The sequence below is a fragment of the Tyto alba genome, unplaced genomic scaffold (assembly GCF_018691265.1).
Source record: "Tyto alba isolate M040663 unplaced genomic scaffold, T.alba_DEE_v4.0 Super-Scaffold_1000006, whole genome shotgun sequence".
Classification (NCBI taxonomy): Eukaryota; Metazoa; Chordata; class Aves; order Strigiformes; family Tytonidae; genus Tyto; species Tyto alba.
This window is the reverse complement of record NW_024881272.1, coordinates 3858184-3881396: the sequence shown is the minus strand read 5'-3', so window position 1 is coordinate 3881396 and position 23213 is coordinate 3858184. Positions and strand designations below refer to the sequence as shown.

Genomic DNA, 23213 nt, shown 5'->3' with positions numbered 1-23213 from the left:
CACATATACATTGAGAGAACATGTCAACAGTTGGAAGAGACAGTAGGGCAGGCATGAGGACATGTATTCTGTACATAACTATATACATACCCAAACTATATAATTAAGGGAATGGGGAAGGGATTACGAAGGAAGCTGACACACAGTCTCACTGGTACCTCCAAATAGGGGAAAATCTGAGCACGCCAACTCTGTACCCCTTGCCCTTACACAGGAAAATAACGTGAAAGAACTGTTTTAGCACCTTGAGGTCACAGTAGTTTGCAGAACATGTGGCAGGGAAGTTCAAAAGCATACATATGCTGCTAGTTTGCTTAGATATCTCTGCTGCACAGGGGAAAAGCAAAAACAGGCAGTAAAACCGGCATATACTATACTTCTAATGCAAAGAGTTGCTGCCCACAGAGAAGCCCTAAATGTATGAATTAGGCAGTAATTCAGTCTTAAAGGTAGCCTATGTCACCTCTGTTTAATATCATATATATATGTATGTCAGGGACTTGGCTGGTATTTTCTAGAATAGCTGACAAAGCGATGTTTTCCTGTACTGTTGCCTTAAACTCAAGGAGTAGAGATGAGGGCACAAGCACATAAAAGCGTGCAATCTGTAGCTTAACTTGACTATTTTCATCAAGCACTTCTGTGCAGAACACTGTAATGAACTTGTACTCAAGTAATGGTTTTTCAGGCCAGCAGCTTCTGTTGGGTAAGGACAAGCCTGTGATACGATCACTTGTGAGTTCCATTTTCCTTCTCTACAGACCCTATCTAAAACAAGCCCAGACAAGATCTTAAGCCACATGCTATATAGCAAAAACACTTAGGTCTGCTCTGTGGCAACATTACAATAGCTGCTGTCAAATTCATGCAAGTGTGCTTTAAGTTGCCTTTGTCCCTAGAGGCAAGCACAGACTGCTTGCACAAAGAAGATGAACCTTTTCCACTCACCTAATTGTGTCAGGATTGCAGAAGCCCAGGAAAAAATGCTTTGTTACAGTATGGTTAATGATAACTTTGAGACACGTCCTTGTAACTGACAAATTTGTAGCCTAATATGAAAAAATCGCATGTGAGGGACAGAGAGGAACGTATGTGTCTCCAGTCTGGCCACTGCCATGTTCTAACAAGTGGTGTCAACCCAAAGGCTCCAGGCAGTTTTGCATTTCTGCCTAAGCCTGTCAGAGCATTAGTTAGCCTTGCATTTCATAATGATTTTGATTTAAAAGAACTGAGACTCTTCACCTATAAATGGCATTTGCTTTTGCAAACACACACTTAGCAGACGATGCAGAAGCCCTTACTTCACAACAAAGAAGTTGAGCATGTGATGTTACTGTAGTTAACTGCAAATAATAGTCCAGAGCAGCAAAAGTGTCTCTATATGTTGTTAGATGAATTGTGGTTTTCTGCAAATTCATCTCCCAAAAGAAGCCTCTTATCTCCTTGCTCTAAAAAAAGAGGATGCCTTCCTGCAAATTCCATTTAATATCAAAGCATAAGCATTACCATCTTCTAAAGAAGCAGTATACAGAAACAGTACTATCATACTGTTCCAAGGAGATTCCATATTATCCCTTGCAAACTGCAGAAATTAAATCTCTGCCATAACTCTAATCAGATGGTATTTAGACCTTATGCTCTTACCTACGCATTTCATGTCAGCATACCAATTTGTTACCATTGGGTTGGCCTTCAGTCGAAAATAATTTGCTTTCTGGAAATACGTATGTGGATTTTGTCTGTCTGCTTTTTGCCGGATTCCAACTAATTTGTTAGAAATGACACATGTAACTATTTCATCTCCCTGCTACCTTGAACAGCTGACTCAATGACAGCGTCACCTAAAATCCTGCTAAATGAGTGAATCCTTGCATGGAGCTGACTGCTCTTGACCAAATAAAAAGCTTCCTACACCCAGCACCACTTCACAGCACTCTTGGCTTGGCATTTCCCAAGATTTCTCTGATGAAGTTCACATTTTGGAGTCATTCTAGCTTTGGAGAATTAATCATAAATTAATCCTTTCTTCCAGCTGCCATGGAAAAATATTCCTAAAGCTTCCTGTCTTGTGTCTGTAGAGCCCAGATTGAAACTGGAAGCTTTCTCAGCTTTATATACTGCCTTACTTACTTGGGTTCTTCCCAAAATACGGGTTGTTTTTAATATGGATATGTTTAGGGATCTAGCTATCAGCTGAACCTCACAAGCAATTGTCTCAGTAACTTCTTTAGCCAGCATTAATACTTACCTAAATCCACAGAAAACTCGCAGTCTTCTCTGAGTACTGGAAGGAGAGGAAGTAAATTCATCTTCCCCTACCAATTTATCCACATTCTGCTATTGATAGATTCTTCTCAGGAAACAAGAACATGAAACAAGGTGAATTTTTACCTTCAAGACAAGAACATCTCATTCAGGGAAATGGGATTAAGGTCACGTAGGTAACAATGTTTGCTAGAAAAAAGCCTCGACAGGAATCTATTGTATTGCTATTTTTGCTTTTTTAAATGGTATTTAACAATGACTTAAGCTATAGCCTAAGGTGAGAGAGAATACACCTTTGCAAACACAACTCTGAAGAGGAAAGAGCCTCAATCATCTGAGAACATTACTCAGAGGGCTCAAAAAAGCAACCTTAAGGAGAACAGGCATTTTCTGATTGTTTCTTACCAATAGAAAAGTCCAGTATTTGAAGTCACCAACAATCCGTACCACAAATAATGCTCTCAAGCAATACCGAGGAAGAAGTAGTTAGTAACCACAGTGGCAGCCCAAGGCCTCTTGCATCTCACCTGCTAGACAGGCTGCTGCTCTGCCCAGGGCCTGGGTTAAGCTCCTGACTGCTGAAGGCTTATTTTGAGACGATGGGAACAGCCCCAATAGTCTGGAAAAGATCGAGGTATGTGGAAATTGCCCTAGAGAGGCCAGGGTTTCCCTATGGAGTCTCAACAACCTGAAAATGTCCAGAGATTATGGCAACAGGCCTGGAGCATAAGGACTAGTATCTTAGAAAAATGTTAAAGAAAATGTTCACCTAAAATAATAATATTTTCCATTTTCTCCAAAAAGACTTGAAAAGATAACAAAAAATTGGGACCTTCTTGCTAGGGGTGCGTCTATTGTGATAGCTCTTCAGCAGTACAGGTTGAGGACCTCTGTGGTACCTACTGGGTAATGTGCAGCAGAATGAGGAATCCATTACAAAGCCCTTGCAGTCGAAATGTGAATGTATCTGCCAGCACACAGGCGTTAGTGATGCATGGCTGTAGGGAAGTGTTCTCTTTCCAGCCTGTCGATCCAACTAACCACCTAAGCACAAATCGGCCAGTTATCCTAGCTGAGGGTTTGTTTCCTAAGCCTCTTCCTGATCTTAGTTGCACGAGTGCAGATCATATCAGAATTTCTCCCGTCTTCTAACAGTGGGGATTTTGGTAGTGGGTGCGGGGTTTCGGTGGGCATTTTTGTTATTTAGATTATGCAGTAAGGCCTCCAGAGGCAGATTCTTCAAGAACCTGGTCTCTCCCTCTCCATTCTCAAGATGAGCCAGTGCTGCGTTCTGCAGCAGATGGCACTGTTGTTTGTGTTCAGAGGTGAGTTTTACTTTAATACAACAGTTCCTCAAACTCTCCTGGTTGCCAGCGTTCACTTTAGCTCACTAGTGGATCCAGTGTACCGTGACGGCTCTTCTATTTCTAAAGCCTTACATTTGGATACACTGTAGTATCTATTAGTGAACTGTTAATGGGAAGATTAAACATATAAGTATCTTAACATCTAAACAATTAATGTAATGGCATGTTAAACATCTTTTATGCAGCAGACACACCAGTCTGAATGTCTGTGTTAGGCCAGTTAAGCAAATCCTAAATTAGGAAAATCCTCCAGGCTATGCTCAATTCTAGAAGAGTTAAACTGGCAAGCTTCCAGGCAGAATCGATACCCAACTTAACAGTATAAAAGTCAAATTTAAAATCTGAGAGGTCAGCATTTCTTTTAATTTTTGCAACCTTAGATTTAGAACAGAGAAAAGGAGGTAGATGCTCTACAGATAATGACATCACATCAATTTCTCAGATTATGCACTTCTGAATACCAGCCAGCCAAGACGGTATTTGACAGAATTTCATCACTTTCTCAGGTGGTGTCTTTTTTAATTTCTGCCATCGTTCAGGCTTGTGTGCTTCGTATATATTCTGAAAATAGACTTGGGTCTGTCTTTGAAAGAAAATTATATCTGGATACATTTATTTATTGCAGAGAGAAATAGGAGCAGAACCGTAGTTTAATTATGCACAACCAGAACTGCACTCATGGTAGCTTGAGAAATGGGGAGATCTGGATGTCAAAACTCTTTACAGGTAGAGAGAAGTGTGATTTGGGGAAAGCAGAAGTAAAGGACAGGGGTGGTAAATTGTAGTCAGTGTAGAAAATGTTGGAGGTGTTAGCACAGCAAGAGCAAAAAAGTCTCCAGGACACTTGCAGGGCCTTTGGCTTTAGCAGTTAGGCTGCCTCAGTAAATAAGTTACTTGAATAATGGATTTCTTAATAGATATGTGAATCCACTGTGTTGGCACATGGCAACAAAGCAGTGTTTATAACTTCACTATTTGAAATTACCTCGTGGAGTTATTTAGGTAAGCTTTTGAGATTCATGTGCATTTCTTTTCCTTATAGAAAAACTGCTTAAATCTCTGAAACCTTATTTTTATTCCTATACTTGTTTTAGAAAAATAGCAACCGATTTTTGTTGTTGTTTTCACTGGGGTCCTCATTATCCTCTGAGCTTTGGCACCAGTGACACTTCACTGCTTATTTCGGTGGGAAGTGGGAAGACACTTTTCCGGTCACTGTACAGCGTGCTGCAGCTGCAGACAGCCTAAACTCTTCTGCTGTGCCCAACATTTACAATGCAGATTTCGGAACCTGCATGTGAGTTCATGTATTCAGATTCTCCTGAATATAAATTCCCACAGCCATTTAAGCCTTCCTAAATGTTGGTTTGTTTGGATTTTTTTTCCATTGGAAGGATATATTTGGCATTAATCATGCACTTGAAATGAATATAAAGGAGAGGAAGTATTTTAAATGACAACAGTAAACTCACTTCTTCTTCTCATCCTTAAGACTCTGAACTCAGATGCACATCATTGGCACTGCTGATGGCATGTGGTACGAGACATCAGCATGAGGGGATGTGAAGGTATCCATTAGCTGATGACTGCAGGAGGAATGAAGAGAGTTAGTAAATACTTACTGTATGATGTAGTATTGCTGAACCAGACCTATGCTGTCCTTTAAACCTCTGTGGGGTAACTTGTGTACTGGTTTTGGATAAAGCACAGTTCTTTTTCCTTCTGGTAATTACATGGGGCTGTGTAAATATCAGAGAGTCTTAGAATCTTTATCATAATTTTCTTAATTGCATTCCTTCCAAAGATAAGCAAAGACTGCCCTGAAACACGGAACTCTTACCCGAGGACTGGGGGAGAGGGACAGAGGCAGTGAGGGGAGTCAGAATCAGCGATCGTTGCTTTGAAAGGTGTGGGAAGACAGCCCCAACCCTGAATCAGCAGTGAACTGGGGACATTATGGGCTGGGGCAACTCTAAAATTTTTCAAAATGTCTCTGAACTACTGTAAGATTTTAACCCGCTCTAGGCAGCTCTAAACTACTGTATACCTCTTCAAAACTGCTCTAAAAGCCCCTTAATCAGTATTTAAGAGCTGTAAGGACCTCTGTATTCCTTCAATGAGGCAATTGCCTCAAGACCTATGTAATTTACACAACTCTAAGTGGTCTCTAAACCACTCTAAAACTCTTCTGATCACCTCTAAACTGCCACTAAATGGCTCTAAACATCTCTAACAATTGATTGCCACCTTTATAATACCATTAAACTTCCTGTAAACAGCTTTAAAGATCTGAAAAATAACTCCAAATTCCTCCAAAACTCCCCAAAAGTACACTAAGCACTTTAAGGAGCTGTAATATCCCTTTAAAGAGTGCTAGGGTACTCTAAACTGCACTAATATCTTTCTAAACCTCCTCTAAGCAGCTTTCAGATTCATCTGATCTTATCTAAAACTTCTCTATATTGATCTGAAGATCCCTGAATTTCCTTTAGGCCTCTTAAACTCCTCTAAGGACCTGTAAAACTCCTTGAATATGCTCTGAGGTGCTCTAAACCCCTCTGAAATACCACCGGACAGCTACAAAACACCTCTGATGATCTCTTAAAGAGCTATTATTACAATCCCTAAAATACCCCTTTTTAAATAATTTAACTGATTCTAAAACACTCTAGGGAGTCACTAAACCGATCTGAACTTCTTTAAACAGCTCCAAATACCTCTAAAATGCACTACTGCTCTACAATCCATGTAAACAGCTCTGAAACTCTTCTAATCAGCTATAAACAACAGTGAGAAGCTATAAATTCCTCTAAGATCTCCACTCTACCTCTGGAAATCCTCTAAACAACACTAATACCTAAATTCCTCCACACTGCTTTAAGCAGCAGTAAAATGCTTCAAAATCGATATCAAACCCCTCTTGGTCTCTGTGCAACTGCTCTAGTTATAGAACCATAGAACTGTTTAGGTTGAAAAAGACCTTTAAGATCATAGAGTCCAACCGCTAACCTCGCGCTGCCAAGCCCACCACTAAACCCTGTCACTAAGAGCCACATACATCTACATGTCTTTTAAATACCTCCAAGGATAGTGACTCCACCACTTCCCTGGGCAGCCTGTTCCAGTGCTTGACAACCCTTTTGGTGTAGAAGTTTTTCCTAATACCGAATCTAAACCACCCCTGCTGCAACTTGAGGCTGTTTCCTCTTGTCCTATCGCTTGGGAGAAGTGACTGACCCCAACCTTGCTACAACCTCCTTTCAGATGGTTGTAGAGAGTGATAAGGTCTCCCCTCACTCTTCTTTTCTCCAGGCTAAAGAACCCCAGTTCTCTCAGCCACTCCCCATAAGACTTGTGCTCCAGACCCTTCACCAGCTTCGTTGCTCTTCTCTGGACACGCTCCAGCCCCTCAATGTCTTTCTTGTAGTGAGGGGCTCAAAACTGAACCCAGTATATGAGGTGCCAAGTACAGGGGGACGGTCACTTCCCTAGTCCTTCTGGCCACGCTATTTCTGATACAAGCCAGGAGGCTATTGGCCTTCTTGGCCACCATTCTTTGGGCCTGGCCATCCAGCCAGTTTTTTACCCAACAAAGAGTGCAGCTACCTAAGCCAGGAGCAGCCAGTTTCTCCGGGAGAATGCTGTGGGAAATGGTGTCAAAGGCTTTACTAAAGCCTAGGTAGACAACCCCCACAGCCTTTCCCTCACCCACTAAGTGGGTCACCTTGTCATAGGAGATCAGGTTAGTCAAGCAGGACCTGCCTTTCATAAACCCAGACTGCCTGGCCGGGATCACCTGGTTGCCCGGTATGTGCTGTGACAGCACTCAAGATGATCTGCTCCATAACCCTCCCAGCACCAAGCTCTAGTACTCTTTTCTGCAATTCTGAAACTCCTGTTTAGAGAAACAGCACTAAAAGTTCTCTGAAGCCCTCTAAAACTGCTCTGGACAGCACTAAGCAGCTCCACACCACTCTTAAATTGATCTCACTCCTCTAAAACCTCTATAAACAGTGAGCAGCAATAAAGTCCTGTAAAGTGTGCCAGAACTCCTGTAAAGCATTCTAAACAACTGTAAACTCCCTTACCTCTTCTAAACCTCTCGTAAAAACCTCAGAGCACCTCTAAACTGATCTAAAGCTCCTCAGTGTTGCTATAAGCAGCACTATTTTGTCTCTAAATACATCTAAAATGTCTCTAAATCTCTACTGTACAACTCTAAACTCCTCTACACAGCTCTGAAATTCCTCTAGAGAGCTTGAAGCAGCTCTAAACCCCTTCTAGACCAATCTGTAACTCCTACAAACTGTTCTAATCACCTCTAAACCACTTCAAGCTACTGTAAAATTTTTCTCATATGCTGTCAACAGCACGAAGTAGCTCTAAAACTCTCTTAAAATACTCAAAAATCTGCTGAGCTTTCTCTAAATGGCTCTGCAGAACACTGAATTGTCTCTGAACCTCCCAAAATACACTGTTCTCCTGGGCCAGTACTGTTTAACCTCTTCATTAATGACCTGAATGATGGAGCGGAGAGCACCATCAGCAAGTTTGTGGAAGGGACCTTGTCAGGCTGGAGAAACGGACTGACAGGAGCCTCATGAGCTCCCACAAAGGTAAGAAGGGAAGTGCAGTGTCCTGCAGCAGGGAGGAATAAGCCCATGCACCAGTACAGAGTGGGGGCCGCCCAGCTGGAAAGCAGCTTGGCTGAAGAGAACCTGAGGTTCCTGATGGACAAGGGGAGCATGAGCCAGCAGTGTGCCTCTGCCAGTAACCTGCATTAAAAAAAAGAGTTGTCAGCAGGTTGAGAGAGGTCATCCTTCCCCTCTGCTCAGCACTGGTGAGACACATCTGGAGTGTTGGGCTCCCCAGCAAAGGGAAGGTATGGACTTTCTTCAGTGAGTCCAGTGAAGGGCCTTGAAGATGATCATGGGATTGGAGAATCTGCATTACAAGGAGAGGCTGAGAGAGCTGGGACTGTTCAGCTTGGAGAAGGAAAAGTTATCCATAGGAATGAAAGAGCACAGAGAAGAGGGGATTTCTGGAAGAACAAGATGAGCCTCGAAGAAAAGAAAAATACATGTGCTTTGTGAGAACCTGTTAATAAAGCCAAACCCCGGAGAAAGTGATCTCTGCATGTGAACAGCCCACAGTGAACATATTTTGGAGTGGAGGAGGAATACCACAAACCCAGACTCCTGAAATTATTATGTGACTACATGAAAAATGTGCTCCCAGAGCACACAACAACAGGGGATTGTTCTCTCTACTGCAGGCACTGGATGCTCTCAAAACATGTTCTAATGGAAGTTCTGAAAGTACACACAGAAGGCAGATTGTGTTACCGCACCTCTTTTATGGATGGGTGTAGAAAACCCAAATGATTTTCCCCAGGCAGCAAATCAAGCCCACAGGGGAGCTGCAAGCTGCAGGCATTGGGGGTGTATTCCAGAAAGACCTACTGATGTCTTTTTGGTGGTCAGTCCGTATGCACTCTCTATGGCCTTTCGTAGCCTCTTCCAAGTCTGTTAAATATCAGCCACAAATCTGTGCAAGGCACTACCTTGTGGTAAGAGGTGCCGGTGGTCTGCTGGTCAGATCTGCTGGGAGAAGACTGGAATTCCAGACCAGCTGCGGTTCTGGTGGGACGGAGGAGGACTGTGCTGTGCACAGCTGCCTTTCTGCCACGGGGCCGAGACTCTGCCCTGCACGTGGTACACATCTGGTAAAACCACATGTCGGAGGAGAAAACAGCAGCCACATGGGCTGCATGCGGGGAGCCATTTTAGCTCCCAATGAGCCATTGTTTTCTGCTCGCTTGTCATAGCCTGACCTCCATTTGCCTTTTCCACACAGCAGCATGGATCCTCCCCACGCCGCGTGTCCCACAGCCAGGGTGCTGCACTGGTGCTGGGAGTGCTTCCAGCACCGCAGTGCAACCAGAAACTGGCAGATGAGGAAACAGGCAGCCGAAGCCTTTCCTGGTTGAAGTCCTCATGGTGTCCTGCAGCCCCCACAACGTGAGCTGCACCCAGGCCTTGGTGGTGTACATAGCAGGGCCAATATGAAGCAGATCTTCCCCTTCATTTCTCATTTCTGTAAATCTCGTGGCTTTTGGTTTATGGCATGGTTTTTCTGCTCACACATTGTATGTTTGTATGTTACTGGTTTGTGTTTCTCTGATCCCAAATAGTGATGATTTGTAAAAGAATCTGCAACTTAGAGGCACTGACTAGCAGGTCTCCACCACAGCGGACATCCCTCAGAGACAATTATTGTCTGTAGAACTTGCAGCTAGATAACTATGGCAAGGAATAGAAGAGATAAATCTGACCTCTACTTTACAAAGAGATCAATGGTTGGCTTATTTCTTCAATCCCCCAACTTTTAAATTTGATGCTGAGTACAGATGTGAGGTCCTGAGGGTGAAATATGCATGTTTGTCGCTTAAAAGAAATGCAGAGATGTAAGATGAGTTGGAATGATGCTGAATTTTTGGGGTTATGGGATTTTCTTTTGTGATAATGATAATATTTTGATGCTTACCCTTAAATTACTGCTCTGTACTTTTAGGTTTCATCTCCAGTTGCACCTTTGGTTTTGTCTGGGAACAGAGAAAAGATGAAATTTGACTAATTTGTTCAGGAAAAAATAATCTTTTAATCAGAGATGCTCTTTATTGCAGTTCCCAGGCCTCCGCAAGCTTTTGACATGCCCTTTGGTGCTTGTTCCCTTTACGACAAAGCAGTGTGGGTTTGCTTCCTCACTTAACACGACGAGCCTTTTGAAATCCTCCTTGTTCAGTGTCACTGAACTGCAGAAGATGTGTTTTTCCATTGCACCGTGCAGTGCACGTCTCTCTAGCAGACATCTCCGGGAGAGCATTTCGACACCGCTAATCACAGCAGTGCAGCTCCGGAGCGTGTGGAGAGACAACCAGAGGGGAGCTGAGCCCGAGTCGCTTCAGCCAAACACACTTCTAGTTTGCAGCCAGGCTTCCCTCATTATTTTCAGCTATCAACAAGAAGATACCCTCTTTTTTTTTTTTTTTTTTTTTTTTTTTTTTTTTTTTTTTTTTTTTCAACACTGACTCGTGCCTGGGCAGAAATCCCTGCTGAAATTCCGAGCTGTTAATCAAACCCCTCAAGGTTTCCTGCTGTGATGCTCTGCGGCGCTGACTACCACAGGTACCAGTTCCTCCAGTAAAGCCTGCGTCAGAGCCCGGCGTCTCCTCAGAAATGCCGCCAGCTCTCTTCCCTCTACACCCTGTTATGTATTTTTTAAAGTTTATTTGATTTTTAAACGCTTGCAGACAGTGATGAATAACCCAAGCAAGCCTTAGCTCTTCAACGTGACTTGCAGAGCGGGGGTTACGGGAGGCTGCTTTAGCGGCTCACCAGAGGAAGCCACGGGGGAAAGCGGCGGGCGAGGAGGCGCCGGTTCCTGTGGGGAGCTGTCCGGTGATGGCGGCTCCCTCCGGCCTCCCGCCTCCCTCAGATGGCGGCGCGGAAGCGCGGCGCGGGGCCGGGGCGGAGCCGGGCGGGCGGCGGGGCCGCCCCGCAGCCGCGGCGGGGCCGGGCGAGGCGGGCTGAGGTGAGGGGGCTGCGGGGAGGGTTGCGGGGCAGCCTGGCGGGTCCCCGGCCTCTGCCTTTTCTCCGGGGGAGGGTTCTGAGCCCCGGTTCTCGGCAAAACTGGCCTCCCTTCCAGGCTGTCGGGCGTTATGTGCCACACCACAACCGGTATGTGGAAAAGGAACGGTGAAACAGAGGATGTCTCTGAAATGTGACTGGACTCGGTGCTCCCAGTCCCGTCCTGGGATGGTGCTGGCTGCAATAAGCGGCTCTTTCAACAACAACAAAAAGACAAGTCATTCTCTCGAACTAAAAATAACACCCTTGCAAAGTCCGCTTCTTCAGAGCTTTGCCTGCCCGGTTTTGTTGTTAACAGAAATTAGTTCAAGCACCACATAAATAAAGATGGTAGTAATTTTTATCTCTTTCTTTTTCCAGACAGCTCAATGACACCCGGAAAGAAGTTGCAGGGTCTCGTAGCTGCCACGGTCACTCCAATGACTCCCGATGGGTGAGTATGACCCTGTATCACAGCATGGCATAGTGTCAGAGTTGCACTGCTTATCCTCCTGCCTTAAAACCCCATCTTCCTTCTTATCTAGAACTGTTGGTTTGGTTTTGTTTTTAAATCTGGTGGGATGGGGAAACTACTAGATCAGTGCCAGTAGCACTAGAGTGGGTTCCCATACTCTCTGCATCCTCCTGTTGCCCAGCAAGTGCTGTAGGACTGGGTTTGGAGGGTTTGGATCAGTCTCCCATCACTTTTTATATTGCTTTTGTAGGTGCAAATTAAATCATAGTAAGGTTACTTACATAGAGTATTGCAGTATTTTCCCATGTTAAGGCAAATCACAGTCCTACTTCAGAACAGCTCTTGAGAGCTAGGGACTAATTGTCAAAATCTGATGTCCTTTTAGACTTTTCTTTACCCTAGCTAAATGCATTCATGTGTATATATGTCTGCATGGAATTAGTCTAAACCAGATGAAAATATTGCAAGGACTGCACAGTTCTGAAAATAACATTGACTCAAAAGTTGAAATTTGGCCTTCCTCAAAGCAGTGTTGATAAACAGATGTCCTCCCTACTGCATCTTGATGTTGCAAGACAGAGTTGTTTGGAGTCAGCAAAGGACCCTGAGCTTCTCTGATGGGGGATGTGTCAGGATCTGTATGTGTTTCTGAGGGAGACGGTGGAGATTTGGTAGTATAGTCCTCTGAAAGTGATCCTTTACTTTTGAAAAGTGCTGTAAAGCATGGTTCTGGCTCAGTCAGGGAACTCATTTGCATTACAGTCACTGCTGCGTTCCTTGCTTTAAAGGAAAATTATTTCCGATTTCATTTTTTATTACTACTCAAATTCATTGCAACATGGTATTTGGAGAGTGATCTGGGCCCGCTGCCTGGAATGCGTGGCCTTTATAAGATGTGTTCTGTGAAAGCAATTATGAAATTTTAGGTGATGCATGAACCTAGACGAGGACCCAGAATGGACTTCCAGACTGTAGGGTTGGTCTGTATGTTTGACAAATGAAAACAATGGTAAAATATTACACACTGATAAACAAAATAAGTTTGTCCTGCAGAGCAGATAAACCTAGAATTCAATTCCCCTGTTTGTCAGGGAAGTCTGTTGCTGTCCTCATCCTTTAATGAGACAGAGAGAGGTCAAAGTCACATCCAGCAGATGCCATTTCACGGTCTGAGTCCAGCAGTTACCAGTATAGTTTAACTATTTGCCAGCACTTGCACAGATATCTTTGTGCTCTCAAGAGGATTCCTGTTTCCCTCAGTAGTCAAAAAATGTTTGAGTGCCTCTTGTTCTCTCATACCTCCCCATGAAAGTTCTTTGCTGTGATGAGCCTGCAACAATTAACAATTGAGATAAAAGGTTGGAACAGTGAACTACTTGTCAGGAGGAAGAGAAACTGGAAGAAATAATTCAGAACTGAACTGTTGCCTGAAATGTTAAACACATGCTGAGGGTATCATACGTAGGGGTAATTTCTGTGTGTACAAATGCACGGCTTCAAAAAGACATGTCATTTTTTAATTGTTTTCTTAGTCTCTAAGTTTAAGATAACTGTGGGTAGAGATGGCTGCTGAGGCTTGTAAGGTTGCTGCTGTTCCTTTCATTTCAGACAAATTAACCTTTCGGTGATTCATAAATATGTGGATTATCTGGTAAATGAGCAAAATGTGAAGAATGTCTTTGGTAAGTGTTTTTTTGAGAGAAACTTTGTTACATCCCTTTTGCCTGGATGACAATCCTATAATATCTTGCCTGATAAGAGCTGTAGCAGGAGGGACTGTGGATGTGGGATCATCCTAGACATTTATATTCATCAGTGGAGAGAGCGTAAGCAATACTTAAGGCATCTGCTTTTGCCTCCACCCCATGTCTGTGTGGGATAAAATAAGTGTTGCCTTCATACAGTGATGTTCCCAGAGATGAATGGATAATGCTGTGTTGGCAGAGAAGACTCAGCTGAATGAGTCTCCCATTTTCCTGGATGAGATACAATCACCTGGTTAAACAAAACAGCAGCTCAGGAGTCCAGAGAATTCAGTGAGCTCATCAAAACCAAATGGGCTTCTTTAGGAGACCTGTGGTGCGCTGGGTGATACCAGGGTGGTCACTGCTCCCATCTCTCTGTTCTGCCTCCACCTCAGGGACTGCTGCGGGGGCAGCAGGGGTGGCTGGGTGGAGAATACAGCATCTGCTAAACCACTTCTATTCATAGCTTGGCATAGTTAAGTAAGCTGCAGTCAGTGATAAGATTTTGGTTCAAAACTTCCGTCAAAAGAGTGCCAGGATGCAGAGCAGAGCGTGGCAGTGACTTCAGCAATCTCATTTTAATCTGTTTGTGACTGAACATAGCGACACCTCGTTGTTTTCCAGGGGTGCTTTAGCCCAGGTAACACACATGGTTCCGCTCATGACGGAGACACAAAATTTCAGGTCAGGCTGTTTCCTTGGGGTGGAGGACAGACAATCACGCTGCCTGGTTAGTTGGGCATCCCCTTGTGCACTTGTCATAGCCCAACTCACCCCTGGGAGAAGGAGGTAGTGTCTGCTGGAGAGGAGGTGCTGGGGGGACAGTTTCCCAGTTGCAGCAGCTGATTCTGCTTCCTCCCTTGCAAAGCTGCTGATCCTGAAACACCCAGGTTTCCGACACAAGCGTATAATGACGATAACACTGCAATCCCCTTGCAAATGCTGGTGCGGACCATTGCTATCTTAAAATAAGTTGGGGGAAAAATATTTATGTTTAATATCATAAAAAGTGTCAGTTCTTGCCTTCAGTAAAACCAATGCATGTAGGCCGGGCCGCAGCAAGTGTGTTGTGTTGTGTTGAAACAGTGAACGGCACAACAGGAGAAGGACTGTCCCTTAACAGCCAGGAGAGGAAGCAGTTGGCAGAAGAATGGGTGTGCCAAGGAAAAGACAAGTGAGTAGCTGAAAGTGAACAGGGGGTTCCAGCTCTCGTGATGTAGGCATGCCTGATTGCAAAGCCACATCTGCTGATGACTTTTTTTTTTTTTTGTGGAGTATTTTGTTGTTGGGCTTTGTTCCTCAGCTCCTTTATCACAGAAGTCAGTGGTTTTGTTACTGCCAGTTAGCTGGTGTCCATTTCTGCTGCTTAGAGAGCTTGTAAGAGTCCCTCTATTTGGTATGCTGAGAGGCAGAAGGACAAAAAAGGACTCTGGGGATAAAAAGGGCTGTGCCCTTTGCTTATTCCTGGGAAGGAATGAAAGTAAAGGGCAATCTCCCTATTCATGCCCTGTGAGCATTTCTGAAGCTTTTAATATATTAAATGATTTGGTAGGGGGGAAGCTGAGGTGTTTTGGTGCTTCCCTAAAGATACAAAGTCAGTGACAGAAGAAGGAATTCAATCCGGCTCTGCAGCTGTGTACCCAATTGCTGCTCCATTCTCCATCTCTTGTACCCTGTCATAGTCTCGTATCACTCACTGCTGCTACCTTCTTAGTTGCTGTGACTGAGGATGTGGAGAGGAGGAGGTGTTTTGGGTGAGAAGGATAATGAGCAGAAATAAACTGGTGTGAAGGCTCACAGTCTGTGGGAATATAAAGGAGAAACACAGCAAAGGGACTGATGGGCTGGAACCCAGGAGGTTGCCTTGGCAGGAGCAGACAAGCAGTCAAAGGTGCTGCTGTGAGGTTGAACTCTACTGTTCTGCAGAGCAATTGGTTTAGAAAGCACAGATGCTTTGATATTCTTTCCTTTTCCCAGCTTCCTCTTAAATCCTTAATGTTTTAATAAAATACTAAAATTTGTCCCTCCTGACAGCCTTGCAAATACAACAGCCAGGAGTCACACATGTTTCATATTTGCAAATGTATTTTTTTTTTCCGTCACGCCACTGTTGGCATTTTCTCTGTATGTCTGCTCATCAGGTCAACCCAGGTTCAAATCCCTTTAAGGTTTAATCTAGCTCAGTGAAGTTCTTGTTCTGTGGCTCCCTGATCTGAAGCAATTCATTTTAGCAGACTGGTGTTTTTCACCATCATTGAAAACCTCCCCAAACCTCTTGAATGTGTTCTTGTGCAGATTGGATCATGTGATCATTCATGTGGGAGCACTGAGTCTGCCCGAGTCCCAAGAGCTGGTGTGTATACGATACCATTCCTTTTCGCTATGTGTGTAATAAATATAAAGCAGATGTACCTTCAGGTGCTTTCCATTCTCTCTTTTATAGGCAAGACACGCAGCAGCCATAGGTGCTAGTGGTATTGCTGTAATAGCCCCCTTCTTCTTCAAACCCACAAACAAAGGTGAGTAGATGTGATTGCCAGACTTGCTGAGGCCTTTTATATTGCCCTCCAAACCTAAGATAACTTAAAGAATTAGAGATGTCTTCTTTCTTTGGAAAATATTCCAGTGATAATGTTTGCACACCTGTGCCACGCAAAAGCACAACCTTGCAGAAACATTTTTAAAGATGGGAGATATCAGAATTCTCCCAGTAAGAAGTGAGAAGGATGTCTTTTGGGTTGTATTCTGTTAGCCTCTTGAAAAAGAAGAGTTGCTTATGGAAAGAGTAGTTAACTAGTCTGACTTCTGAATAGACAGTATGGAGTTCATGCTTGATCAAAGCTGTTGGTTCCACGCTGACCCTTGCTGGACACCCACCAAGTTGATAAACACAGGCTACACTGATACTCAGTAACCTCTTGTTGCTGAGGTTGGTCCCCTTTGGTTTCGTGCACCTAAGGTTACCTCAGAACTGATAAATTGAGTGTTTTGCTTTTGATATAATGAACATAATATAAAAGAACCACATGAAGTGGAGGTTTGTAATAGAAATGGTAAAAGTTGTCTGAATGAATTATGAATGGAAATCTTCATATGAAAGCACCAAAAGAAACCAGAGTGGATTGCCAGAATGGCTGGTATTGACAGTCAAGGACACAATCAGTGGCAATCAAACTGGTATGCACAGAGGAACAGCACAGAGATCAACGCAAGACCTCGCTGATAGTAGTAGGATGGCAGTGAGGTTTCAGCACGTTGTTTTTTGCCATTCCTCTTCCTGCTATGCCAATGGAAAGATTGCCTAAGATCTATGAAGGATGAAGTGAACAAGATTCTCAGAAGAACGTCAACCTTTATAACTCTTTTGATTCCTAAAACAGTACAAAAAAGTGATCCAAAACCCTGTCGTCCATCATCACCATCGGGCAGTGCCTCAGGGGGGTGAATCTGAACTTGATCCCTTGTCCTCTGCATTGCATGCAAGTGATCCTGGTGAGACCGCTTTGGCACACAGGTCTTGCATGTGTGAGAGCATTCATGAGTTACATCTGTATGAGAATGAGTGTGAGTTACTGAAATCGGTTTGGTTTAAAATAAATATCTTTGCTTTCCTTAAGGTCTTCCACTGAGTTTTGATAGTTAGATTTCATTTTTTATGATGTGCGAAGGTTTTTGTATGACTTGCTGTGTATGGTTTGCAAACTGTAGGTGGCCTCTCCACAGACCCTGGCTGCTGTGAATCTGAGCTGTCTTTCACTACAGATAGTTTCCTTCTCATACGGGGGTACTTGCTTGTTTTCTTCCAGATGAGCTGATTGCTTTCTTACAGAAGGTTGCATCTGAAGCCCCTGCGGTTCCATTTTATTATTATCACATTCCTCCTCTGACGGGTGTGAAGAGTAAGTACTGCTTAGTCAGCTTCCTGAGCTTCCTAGGCTCATAGCAACCTGCGTAATCCCAGTGGCTGGTGCAATTAGTCTACCAGCAAAGTAGTCATCAGTGATTAATCTGCTGTACCAGGTATGTGGCCTCAGCTCTCGTCACATGCCAGATGTAGTGGAAAGGATCCTTTCCAAAAATGGGAGGTGAATACAAGACTGGAAAATAAATTGAATTCCTCTTCATTGGAAAAAAGTCACAGCTTATGAGTACTGAACAAGTGGGACAGAGGAGGCGATGCTGACTGTGGCCTTGCAATTAGTGTGGACCAGGATAGAGAATTGCCTTGGATAACCAGAGTGGAATCCTGATTTTTTGCAAGATAGTGACCACCATCTCTCTTTGTGTACTCTGACTGCGTAGTCCTGCCTGCTAGTAAATTATGTGTGAAACCACCTTCTCAAGCTTTATTATTTAGTAGAGGAATGATGAATAGAATACAGATCTTTGGTTACTTGCTCTAGACAGCAGGTTATGTGGTGCTTCTGTGCGTACGAATTTGTATTTATTCTTAAATGTGTTGTCAGTTCATTCCTAGACTTTCCAGAGTTTTTCCCTTCTGATCTGGTAAAAGGAATGCTTCAAGGAGGGTGGAAAGATGTCTGTTGTATAACTCTGGGAAATAATCACGCTGAAGTTGTCCTACTGGTTGTTTTAGAGCTACGTAGTTTACTAGGCTTAGGCCAGAAAATGCACAACTTGCAAAATAGTAAGTCTCCCTCTTGGGGACAAGATAGGAAAATCTCCCAGAACAGAGGTGTGTTTCTTCATATGAGATTGCTGTTCTGCACAGTTCGTGTTGAAGAGTTGCTGGATGGAATAAAAGAGCTGATCCCCACCTTCCAGGGTGTGAAGTTCAGTGACACAGACCTCTTGGACTTTGCACAGTGTATAAACAAGAATGAGAGAGAACAGTTCGCATTTCTTTACGGGGTGGATGAGGTAAGAGGCTCCTCTTAAAAATTATTTATTCTATGGCATTCTCTTGCTTCAGCCTTGGGGAAAAAAGTAACCCTGGACATTCAGTGCCAGGTAGCTTCGCTGCACCCTCCCACCACCTCTTGTTTTTGTTTATTTTGTTATGTGAAGTAAAAATATTTTTTTTTCTCCCCCTCCCCCCCCCCAAACTAGCATCTATTGAGTGCACTGGCAATAGGGGCAAGTGGAGCAGTTGGAAGGTCAGTATGGCTTGGACTGCTTCCCCTCGACACACACACTGTATTGTTGTATCTTCTACTATCTGCACAGAAATTCTCTATCTTTTGTCACCCCAGTGGAGGATTTTGCAGGGTAGGGCTGTACAGCAGCAAGCAGGCAGGTAAGCTAGCTCCACTGTTAGCCATGGGACAGTCTGTAACCTGGGATCTCAGACAATGTTCATTTGGGTGATTTTTGCTGCAGTCTGTAAACTGACCCAAAGGTTTCAACATATTCCTTTATCCTCCCAGCAACTTTCCTGAAGTAGAGAATCACTGTTGTCTTCATTATATGGGTAAGGAACCAAAACCAGAAAGGTTAGAATCATTAGTTCACATGAGAAGTCTGTGAGGAATTTAATTTTTGATTTGGCTTTTGCCCCTCCTACCAGGCTACTTAGATGAATTACAGTATGATATCTGTTCTTGTGTAGATGATCCATTAAGTGAACAAGCAACTGGAAAATTAAGTGATTGACCTTCCCTGTTGCCTAACTGTGTCCTTCTAATTTTGAAAAGCAGTACCATTTGGAGAGAACTGGGAAGAGAAATCTGCTCTCCAAACTCTTCCGTAGAGCTTGGCATACTTCAGATGCTTGACAGTATAAACCACACATAGATTGCATGAATCTCTGTCATAATAATGACATTCTTAGAATGACAACAGCAAAAGCCTGTGGCTACTTCTTTTGTTTCGGTAGTTCTAAGCTCCTCCTTCACATTTACCAATTCCAGTTTTGGTTTGGTTTTTTTTTGGCAGTACGTATAACTATTTGGGCCGAAAAACCAATCTGATGTTGCAAGCCTTTGCAAAGCCAGACCTTGTGTTAGCACGGAAGTATCAGGTACAGAATCTTCAATGTGCCCACCAGGAGCAGCCTTCTTTCTCCTCTAGCTTTACTAGGGCTGTTTTCCATGTGGTTTTGTCGTCCATACCCTGAGGTAGCTTTATTAAAGCAAACTTCTTTCAGCTCCAACCTTCCTGCTTGTTATTCATCTCTCCTCATCTTTCCAACCAGTCCTTATTAACTTCTAACCAAGATCTGCCTTAGTTACCCTTCAGCTCTCTAATTCATCTATGCAGAGTGAGCAACAGCCTGGCCCTTTTCCATGAACCAAGCCCCTTGACTAGGATATTCTGGGGATGCCTTACATGATGTAGGGCAGAAAGCTGTCCCAAATCAGCTCTGCCTTGACCCTTCTTGGGTCTTAGCGCAGCTTGAAGATTTGTGAGGAGTTCTGAGCAGTCAGTATACAATCTATATGCAATGTTTTTATGGGACACTTGAGGCATGCAGGATGAAAGTCTGAAAGATGTCTGAAAGGTGATCTCTTCTGGGAAGTCTCTTCACGAGGCAGTGGATATTCAGATTTGTAAACCTTTAGAGCCTGATACTGAGACTTACCAGTGTTCTCAGACTGCTTGCAGTGAGGGACAGCTTAAACATGAGTGACAGACTGAGAGGGAGTGATGGTTTTCTTCTATCCATCCCTCCCTCCCCTATTCCAATGGAATTCAATTAGTATTTCCCATAGACTGGCCAGGTGGCCAAAGGCTTTTCTCGAAGCTGTGCAACAATTGTCTAAGATGTAAATATCATAATAGCTCTAGATGCTTTTACATCTTAAAAATTAAAGGAGTTAATAAACCACTGTCTGTCTTTTCTAGTTTCTCACGGGGGAATTTCTTAACTTTGTCATCAAACTAGGTAAGTCCTACACTGCCTGTTTCCCTCATTATATCTAAAAATGCAGGCTTAGCGCTCCAGAAATTGTTGTAGTTGTACCCTCAGAACTTCCTTCTGAAAGATTCTGCAGTGAGAAAATGTTGCGTATGCCGTTTCCTGAGTTAGTAGCAGCTGGGAGCCCAACAAAGGGAGCTGACCAAGCATCCCCGCCAGATTCCACTCACTTCCTTCCTCCTTTCTGTGAAATCTCACAGCTATAAAGCTGTGATTTATCCTTTTTCTTATCCTGACTCTCTGTGGCCTGTTTTTTCTTTCTTTCTTTTTTTTTTTTTTTTTGTTCTGTCTCCAAAAGCTCATTTCTAGCTTTATTTCTACAGAGTCATTTTTCTAAAATGGTGGTGCTCCAGTACGAAAACCACTCTGATGCTTGTTTCTCCTGCCTTGCTATAATTTAAGAGTAACTGTTCAAGCCTCTACAAGGCCAAAAGATGTTACAGTGAATGATATTTAGAGACAAAACCAAGTTTTAATATAAAAATAAATTAAAAACAACCAAATCAGATTAGTGTAGAGAGACTGAATTGGATATTTCATGGTTTTCACTTCATGCAGAGAGCTGTTCACTGTGGTTTTGCTATACATATGCAAGCCCCAATGAATCTAGCTGAGCTTTAGTGCTTGATTGTATTTCTTGGGTTAAAAGTCAGAGGAAATGCATCATTATTTAGCCTTAAAGATGAAGAGGCAAACACTGAATTTTCAGAGGTACATAAGGAGTCTTGAGCTATGGACAGAGGCCCCCTGAAGTTTCCCATGGTGGTTTGAACTGGTACCCAATGTCATTGTCACATGCCAGCAAGACATTACTGCTCTCAGGGCTTGGCTTTATGTGAGTCTGCACCAGGGAATAGCTATGAGGCTGCCCACACCTGGGTCACTGTGATGACAAATTGGCTGGGACAGCTCAGCCTACCAGTGAAGGTAAGTTGGAAGTGGCCTGATTTCCACTTGCTTTAGCTGTGGAGGACTCACACCTTCTGTTGTCAGGGCTGCGTGGCAGTACATTTTGATGAGGAGAAAGGGACACACATACAGCCCTGGTTATCTGTAAAACTGGCACAGTTGTTTGTAAAGTGCATATCTAAGAATATACTCCTGCTCGGTATCTTTAGGAGGGAAGCTAATGGTATAATAAATAAATCTAACAAGTAGGCATAATTTTTACTGTAATGTCTTCCCTGTCTGCAAGCAAAATCATCTCTTCTTAGTTAAATGTTCTCACTCCCGAGAAATGCTTAAAACCTGGTTTATGCCTGATTACACAGGAGCTTTATGCTGCTGCTTTTTTGGGCACCTGTATGGAGACTGCTTTAAGCAAAATGATCTGTAAATGTCCTAATTTTGCTTTTGTCCACCCAGGTTTTGGTGTTGCACAGACTAAAGCTGTCATGACTTTTGTTTCTGGCATTCCCATGGGACCTCCGCGGCTTCCACTCATTGATGCCTCTGAGGAGTTCATCGTCAAGGCCAAAGCCAAGCTGGATAGCATTGTGTGGCCTGATGGCAACTGATGTTCATTTCCATGTTGATCTGGAAGTGGAGGCTCCTTTTCTGGGATTCACTGTCATGTGGCACGTTCCCCACATGATGGGCTGCAATTTCTTTCAGGGAATAGACAATATGCCTGAGCCCCTTCCTCTTAGGGCTGGTTTCTTTGGTGCACAAGTAGCTACCTTTTTGTGTAACTTTACTCTCCTCGCCCGGAACTTTGCACATTCCAGAACTAGCTGGTATCTTTTAATAAAAAAGGCAGATTTTTCCCAGATGGAGGATACTGACTTATCTAGAGAGGAGGAAGGTCTGTCTCCACCAGCTCTCTAGCCAGATCATGTTTTGTCCTCTCCCTTTGTAAGTTATCTCCAGCACTTTTTTAACACTGGCATGACACTGTTTGCTCAGATGGGTATTTTACTGTTTGTTGCAAAGTCATTGGGACACTGAATGTGCATATAAAATCCTGGGTTTGTCTGATCTCATTGTCTTTGTACGCTTTCACTTAATGCAAAATTAATTAAAACAACCTTTTGCAGCAGAAAGCTTTTGGCTCTCTCATGAGCAGATACTTCTTCATTTTTCCTTGGGACAAACATAAAGCCCCAATACATCTCTATATTGCAGTGCAGAATACCGTCTTTACATGTTAGAAAGTCACCTGCTGTCAAACCAGAAGGCCCTCTTTTGCACCCTGGACTTACCCCTCTCTGCCAGCTTGGGCTCTTACTGTCTGACAGTACTTCTGTCTGACAGTACTTCTGTCTGACAAACGTGAGGTCCCAAGCTCGCTACTGCTGAGCTAATACATCCTGACAGCACTCAGGTGCAAAAATGATTGCACTGGATGTTTGGAAAAAGGGGGGAAATGCAGAGGCATACTGTTGACTTTTTGTAACAGAAGAGCATAGAAAATCCTACAAACTTCCTCTCGCTGCATAACCACTGAACAAAGAACACACAGTAATAAAGGCTTCCTTCCCCCTGCCCTTGAATTTGTAAGAAATTTAGGAGAGGTCTTCTTTGAGAGGTAAGGGAGGGGAGAGGGAAGCCAGCCCCAGGTGCTGTGGGTAGTGCCGAGGCCGGCTAGGCCCCGGCTGTGGGACCGGGACAGCCAAGGCCCATGGGGCCCCATGTCCTCCGAAGACACAGGAATTGCTCGCTAGGCCCTCTTAAAAATAAGTATTAGCACTGCCCTGCAAATTGTGAGTTGCTGAGTAGCTCAGTGCAGGGCACAGGTAAATGGTGCGTAGGTAAGGAGTGAATTAACCTGGCGGGGCTCCATCGCTTTGCTCCAACACGGGCTCTGTGAAACCTGGGAGCGCTTCGCGCCGCTGAAGCCTTTCAGCAGCCCCGGGG

General features: G+C 43.7%; 1 protein-coding gene across 7 annotated transcripts; it reads left to right on the top strand.

Annotated features, from left to right (window-relative positions):
• Window positions 1-10235: 10235 nt before the first annotated feature.
• On the top strand, window positions 10236-22399 carry NPL (N-acetylneuraminate pyruvate lyase). 7 transcript variants are annotated; one of them, XM_033005801.2, is made up of 12 exons: window positions 10236-10819; window positions 11642-11714; window positions 13344-13417; window positions 14567-14654; window positions 15776-15833; window positions 15924-15999; window positions 17287-17379; window positions 18213-18361; window positions 18551-18597; window positions 19376-19460; window positions 20285-20324; window positions 21723-22399. In XM_033005801.2, exons 2-12 carry the CDS (start codon window positions 11650-11652, stop codon window positions 21872-21874), a joined length of 927 nt encoding a protein of 308 aa, XP_032861692.1. In that variant the 5' UTR covers window positions 10236-10819; window positions 11642-11649; the 3' UTR covers window positions 21875-22399. The 7 variants fall into 7 exon arrangements, with proteins under 7 accessions (XP_032861692.1, XP_032861691.1, XP_032861696.1 ...); XM_033005800.2 differs by lacking the exon at window positions 10236-10819 and adding an exon at window positions 11184-11225; XM_033005798.2 differs by lacking the exon at window positions 10236-10819 and adding an exon at window positions 11234-11371.
• Window positions 22400-23213: the final 814 nt, after the last annotated feature.